Source organism: Oryza sativa, chromosome 8 (genome assembly GCF_034140825.1).
Source record: "Oryza sativa Japonica Group chromosome 8, ASM3414082v1".
In the NCBI taxonomy this organism is placed as follows: Eukaryota; Viridiplantae; Streptophyta; class Magnoliopsida; order Poales; family Poaceae; genus Oryza; species Oryza sativa.
In genome coordinates, this window is record NC_089042.1 from 18,874,183 (window position 1) to 18,881,301 (window position 7,119).

General features: G+C 44.9%; 1 protein-coding gene across 1 annotated transcript; it reads right to left on the bottom strand.

Moving 5' to 3' along the window:
- On the bottom strand, positions 1–6,873 carry LOC136351586 (uncharacterized). The gene is made up of 6 exons (XM_066303768.1): positions 6,783–6,873; positions 6,478–6,611; positions 5,587–5,892; positions 4,379–5,373; positions 3,913–4,195; positions 1–360 (listed from the first exon to the last, which is right to left on the bottom strand). Exons 1-6 carry the CDS (start codon positions 6,871–6,873, stop codon positions 1–3), a joined length of 2,169 nt encoding a protein of 722 aa, XP_066159865.1.
- Between the last annotated feature and the right edge of the window lie 246 nt (positions 6,874–7,119).

Genomic DNA, 7,119 nt, shown 5'->3' on the forward strand with positions numbered 1-7,119 from the left:
CTATTCAGACTGTTTCCCCGCGTAGCCTCCGGTGCCAAGCCGGTGCGGGTGAAGGTTCCTTGCCTGCAGATCACGGTAGGCCTGGCTTTTTGCCCGAGACTCTTTCGTTGATTTGGAGGCATGGAACTCATCCCACATGGGTCGGGTGATGAATGGGTATTTCCCAAATGGTTTTGGCTGGGCGGGGTTGAGGACGTACTCCATGACCAACGTTGTCTTGAAATTTTTCCAACAATTCCCCATCTTGCGGATAGTCTGCCGCTTGAGTCCTGCCTCGGCCTCTGTAGGGTATCGGAAGCTTTCCTTGAACTGCCTCCAGGCCTCTTCTTCTTCTTCTTGAGGGACCAGATCGATGTGGTCCTTCAGAATAGTGAAGTTTCGCCTCCCTAGGACTCCGCATATCGTAGGGAACTTTTTGACAGCTTTCGTCGGAGCCGTCGGATATCAAACATCATCCACCTCTGTTATGGTGTAGACTTCCTTAGGAATCTTATTCTGGGTCCTAGGATTCCGGCTCGAAGTAGTCCCAGTAGTGGTCGTCGACATTGGTTCGCCTTGCTACAACATGTCCTATGTCACTGTTGTACGGGGAGAAAGTACTTTTTAAACACAAAATTGCATCTACACACATTCTCTGATGGTTTGATATACCTCTATCTCCTACCTGTGTTCGCCTCGTCGACGGAACCATAGCATCCATGCTCAATAAGGCCGGAGCAGCCGAAAACTCGACCTCGACATCAGTATCCCACTCGAACTTGCTATCAATGTCACTACCATAAGATAGTGGCAACGGTAGCAAGTTCTAGTGGGATATGGATGTCCAGGTCGAGATCCCGTCTGGTCCGGCCCTAAGGAACATGGATGCTACATATCTGCTGACGAGGCGGACGCAGATAGAATACACAGGCAACCAAAACCTTTCCTATCCAAGATCCCTAACGTTATTATCAGCAAACTCCTAGATTGCGTCCAAGATCATTTCGTTAGGGAACCCTTATTCCCATAGATACAACAACCATCTTTGGATACTGAATTTATGGGAATGGGGTTTCCTAAAGAAATGACCTTGAAAGCAATCTAGGATATTGGTAACGATAACAGATTTCTAGAAATGTTGTATTTGAATGAAATGTTCTGTTTACCAATTTGTCTTGGTCAGTACCGTGCAGGCAGTAACCCGACCAAACCAGATTTGGCAACTGGGACACTTCGTATTCTCCTAAATGCCATAATTTCAGTAACTTCATTTGATAACAGATTTCTATGCATATCCATCCCATTTCCCTCAAAATCACCCAAAACAGCCCATACTACACAAGTCACATATATATTATTTTTTGTACCTAAAAAAACAAAAGTCATGACATATAATAAGTTTGGCCTCAGTTTTGCTAAGAAATTATGCATCAATTACCATCATTTGCAACTGCCCCCACCCCCAAAAGAAATTAAGAACAATTGTAGATGGTCTATCCTCATGCAAAAAAGAAACATCCATATAAAAACAGCCATAATAATTCAACCATCACAGCCGACATCAATTCATCCATCCCATTGGACCCAAAATATCCCAAAAATTTTGCAAAGAACTATATAAGAACAAGTCTAGAGGGTCTGTTCTTATGAAAAAAAAAACAGTCATATAAAAATAGCCATAAAAAACACAGGTCACATACCAAAATTCACATTTCCCCCAAAATAAGTCAACCATCACAGCCCACACCAATTCATCCATCCCATTAGACCCAAAATATCCCAAAAATTTTGCAAACAACCATATAAGAACAAGTGTAGAGGGTCTGTCATGCAAAAAAAAACAGCCATATAAAAACAGCCATAAAAAACACAGGTCACATACCAAAACTCACATTTCCCCCAAAATAATTCAACCATCATAGCCCACATCAATTCATCCATCCCATTGGACCCAAAATACCCTAAATATTTTGCAAACAACTATATAAGAACAAGTCTGTCCTTATGCAGTAAAAAAATAGACATAGAAAAACAGCCCACAACAATTCATCCCAAAAATGGTATGTTCTTGAGCAATCATCACTGGCCATTCATCCATCATAGCCCACAATATTTCATCATCACAGCCCACATCTAAACATTTTTCCCAACATCCCATTCTCCCCCAAATTCATCCATCACAGCCATATAAAAATTCATCACTAGCTAACACATATAAAAATGCACAAGTCATCACAGCCATATAAAAATTCACCACTAGCTAACACATATAAAAATGCACAAGTCATCACAGCCATATAAAAATTCATCATTAGCTAACACATATAAAAATGCACAAGTCATCACAGCCATACAAAAATTCATCACTAGCACAATTCATATGTAGACATTAGCATCTAAACATTGAATCAACAAATAATCGCACTATCACATTATCGAATTTAAACATTATCATCGAATCATCAAATCATCACATATAACATGTACACAGCAAATCATCACATTATGCATCATCATCGGTGAGGAGTACCTACCTCGCTTGGGGACGGCGGTCTTGGGCGGCGCCGGGCTCAGGGACGCCGTGGAGGGAGGCGTCGGGCTCGGGGACGCTGGTCTTGGGCGGTGCCGGGCTCGGGGACGGCGTGGAGGGAGGCGGTGGCCGTCGGGGAGGCCGGATCTTGAGCGGCCCCGGCCTCGGGAACGGCGGTCTTGCGCAACGGCGGCGGTCGGCAATCAGTAGAGGGAGGCAGCGGCGTGAAGGAGGTCGACGCGGCGGCTAGGACGAGGTCGACGGCCGCTGGGCGTAGATCTAGAGAGGAGGATATGAGGCGGCCGTGGTCAGTGAGGCCGGATCTTCGAGGGAGGAGGAGGCGGCAGCGTTGAGGACGAGGAGGCGGCGGCGGTCGGTGAAACGGCCACGGCGTCGGTCTTGAGGACTAGGCGGAGAGGAAGCCGGCGGCGGGATCTTGGGCATGGAGGACACGGACTTGGAGAAGAGGCCGGCGGCGGCGGCGGTCTTGGGTGCGGAGGAGGCGCTGGCGGTCGGGGAGGCCAGATCTTGAACCGGGAGACGGCGGCGGCAGTCGGGGAGGCGGTATCCACGACGAGGGAGGAGGCAGCGGTGGATGTTGAACCGGGAGGAGGTGGCGGCGTCGAGGAGGAGGAGGCGGCGGTGGATCTTGAACCGGGAGGCGTGGAGGGAGGCGCCGACGGCGGTGGATCTGAGAGAGTGAGAGTGTGAGAGAGTGAGAGGCGGCGTCGGGATGAGGATTGACTAAATAAACCCTAGTCAATCCTCATCTCTATCGGGCAGACTACTATGCCCGATGCGGATGACACTCATCCGTGACGGGCGTTAGTACTCTGCCCGATAAGGATGAAAGTCATCTGTGACGGGCATTAGCACTAAGCCCGATAGAGATGGAATAATCTCTATCGGGCATAGTACTAAAGCCCATCACAGATGACTTATTAAAATATTTTTAAGTTATAAAAATCATTTATAATTAACTTCTACCCGATTTAAAATTTCTATTACATTTTATTTATCACATATAATTAACAAATGTCTTATTTACATAGTTTAAAATTCCTATTAATTTTTTAAAATCATATAATCTACAATTGCCTTTCTCACATATAGTTTAAAATTCCTATTAATTTTTTAAAATCATCTAATTGACAAATGCCTTTCTCACATATAGTTTAAAATTCATATTACTTTTTTAAATTCATACAATTAACAATTGGCTTTCTCACATATAGTTTAAAATAACAAGTATAATTTTTTAAAACCATATAATTAACAAATCCATTTCTTCAAAGAGTTTTAACTAGAATGGCATGAAACATATGCAATTCATTCATTAAGGCTCCAATACAAATTAAATACATCATTCACAGTGATATGCCTTCCGAATGGTCTGAACGAACGTAAGCCACTTCGTCTTTGGGATCATCGTCAAGGTCGATTTGAGGTCTGACATGAAGATTCTTGTTGTATTCTTCTTCATCGACGATGTTGTCCACCCCCACAATTCTTCTCTTGCCATCCCTAACGATGTGCATCTTCTTGTTTGCGGGGTCTTTTATGTAGAAAATTTGTTCAACCTGCTTCGTTAGTACGAATGGTTCGTCTGCGTATCCAACCTTGGCCAGGTCCACTAATGTGAAGCCTTCCTTGTCGACCTTGACACCTGTGCGGATATTCACCCAACTGCAATGAAACAAAGGGACTTTGAAGTTTAGATAGTTCAGCTCCCATATCTGCTCTATGCGGCCGTAGTATGTGCTCGATCCAGCCTGATCCTGATATGCATCTATACGGACTCCACTGTTTTGCACTGTGCTTTTCTCATCTTATGTGACGGTGTAAAATGTGTATCCATTGATATCGTACCCATGCCATGTGTCAACATCCCAAGATGGACCCCTTGCCAACCTTTGTAATATCTCACTTGGGCCATCGGTCGACCGTACTACACGATCCTTGAACCATTCGTTGAAACGAGCACCATGTTCTCTGTTGATCCAAATATCTGATCGACCAATATTGTCCTGTCGGACCTTCGCTAAATGCTCCTCAAAGTATGGGGTTACTTCAGCCATATGTTGCAGCACTGCGAAATGAGCCTGCGCGTAGGAAGCTTGATCTAGAACAATTCTTTTTCTGCCAGTTGTGCCGACACCTGCCAACCTTCCTTTGTGGCGAGACGAAGGAACTCCAATAGGATCAGTCTCGGCCATGTAATCGATACAGAACTCAATGGCTTCCTCGGTCATGTAACCTTCAATGATGCTCCCCTCTGGTTTTGCTCTGTTCCGAACGTAGGACTTCAGAATTCCAATGTACCTCTCGAATGGCCACATTTCTCTCATAAAAGCTGGCCCACATATTTTTGTTTGCTTCACTAGGTGAACAGTGAGATGAACCATGATATCGAAGAAAGCCAGTGGAAAATACATCTCCAAGTGACACAGGGTACTGACAATATCGGCCTGCAAACCATCTAGGTCTTCTGGATCTATAATCTTCTGACCAATTGTATTGAAGAAGGCACAAAGCCGTTGGATCATGTGATGGACTTGTGGTGGTAGAATGCCTCTGATAGCAACTGGCAAGATCTGTGTGATTAGCACGTGGCAATCGTGAGACTTCATTCCAACCAGCTTTAGATCCTCCAATTTAACGTACTTACTTATTCTCGCGCAATAGCCCGAAGGAACTTTAATATCTACCAGACATGATAGCATTGCGATCTTCTCATCCTTCGACAATGTATGGCTAGCTGGTGGGAGGTACACTCTTCCTGTCTTCTCATCTGTAACAGGCTGAAGTTCACTGCGAATGTTCATCTCCTGTAGATCGAGACGCGCATTCAACCCGTCCTTTGTCTTGCCAGGCATATTCAGTAATAGCCCCAGCAAGCTATCGCACACATTCTTCTCTACGTGGATCAGATCAATGCAATGACGGACCTTAAGAACTTCCTAGTGAGGTAGCCGCCAAAATATGGATTTTTTCTTCCACATCCTCTTCTTGTCCTCCTTGCTACGTTTTCTTTTCTTCCCAAACTCATTAGTAATGTCCTTCACCATGTTGTGTACCTGATCTCCGGACAAATCCGCAGGGGCAGACCCTAGTTCTTTCTTACCATTGAAAATTTTCTTCGTTCTTCTAAAGGCGTGCCGTAGGGGGAGCCATCTCCTATGACCCATGTAAACCATCTTTCTTGATTTCTTCAGCCACCTACTGCGTGTATGTTCCATACAGTCAGAGCATGCCTTCTTTCCTTTCACGGTTTGTCCAGAAAGATTACCCAGCGCGGGATAATCATTAATGGTGCAGAACAATAGAACTCGTAGCGTGAAGTTCTCCTGACCATATGCATCCCAAGTTTCCACACCCTCTTTCTACAAAATCTCAAGGTCATCAATAACAGGCTCCAAGAACACATCGATATCATTGCCGGGTTGTCTCGGACCTTGGATTAACAAGCACAACATAATATATTTCCTTTTGAAGCACAACCATGGCGGGAAGTTATAGTTCGCAATAAGAACTGGCCAAGTGCTGTGAGAACTGCTCATGTCTCCGAAAGGATTCATGCCATCCGTACACAAACATATCCTCATGTTTCTGGGGTCGACAGCAAAGTCTTTGTGCTTTCGATCAATATTCCTCCATTGGATCGAATCCGCAAGGTGTCTTAGCAAACCGTCATTCCTTCTCTCTATGGCATGCTAACGTACTAACTTTTCTTCATTGGGGTTGGCAAATATTCTCTTGAAACGATCAATGATTGGTAGATACCACACAACCTTCGCCAGACCACCCCGCTTTGACTTCTTTCCCTCCCCCGCGCTCTTTTTTCGCTTGTATCGAGAAGCTTTGCAGACAGGACAAACATCTAAGTCCGCCTATTGCTTGTGGTACAATATGCAATCGTTTGGACATGCGTGAATTCTCCGGACCTCTAACCCTAGGAGACACAGAACCTGTTTTGCTTCATATGTCGTCTCGGGCAATGTGTTCTCCTGAGGAAGCATGTCCTTCAGTATTCCCAAAAGTTCTGTAAAACTCTTGTCTGACCATCCACTACTAGCCTTCAACTTCATTAGGTCTAATGTTGCTGATAATTTGGTGTGCTTCAACTTCATTGAGTCTCCGAGTCACTGACCAACCTGCTGAACTTCATGGAATCTCTCTCGTTCATAGCTGGGTCATCAACGTCACGTAATATGTCTTGCAGCATATCAGTTCCACATCAACCATTTCACCGCCCAATGGAGATGGGACAAACATGTCATGCTCTTCTTCATGTCCTTCTTCATGATTGTCTGCACCACTTCCGTCTGCAGCTGCACCATCAGTACCCAGATCTTGCTCTCCATGCTTCACCCAACATGTGTATCTCTCCATGAATCCCCGGCGTATCAAGTGAGCGTGTACTTCCTTTTCATCGTCCAACCAAATCTCATTCCTGCAATCGTTACATGGACAACACATGTACTTGTCATTTCTTCTTATCCTATCCTCCACTGCGGCTTTCATAAAACTTAATACGCCATCTCTATACTCCTTGTACTGACACCTCAAGCCAGTCGTGTACATCCAACTTCTATCCATCGTTGAACAAT

Excerpts from the sequence above, each read along its gene's own strand:
- LOC136351586 (XM_066303768.1), bottom strand. The coding sequence starts at position 6,873 with ATGGAGAGCAAGATCTGGGTACTGATGGTGCAGCTGCAGACGGAAGTG. Across the intron at positions 6,612-6,782 it reads CATGAAGAAGAGCATGACAT|CAACATTAGACCTAATGAAG; the intron begins GTTTGTCCCATC and ends CCAAATTATCAG. Across the intron at positions 4,196-4,378 it reads GATGTTGACACATGGCATGG|TTGGGTGAATATCCGCACAG; the intron begins GTACGATATCAA and ends GTTTCATTGCAG.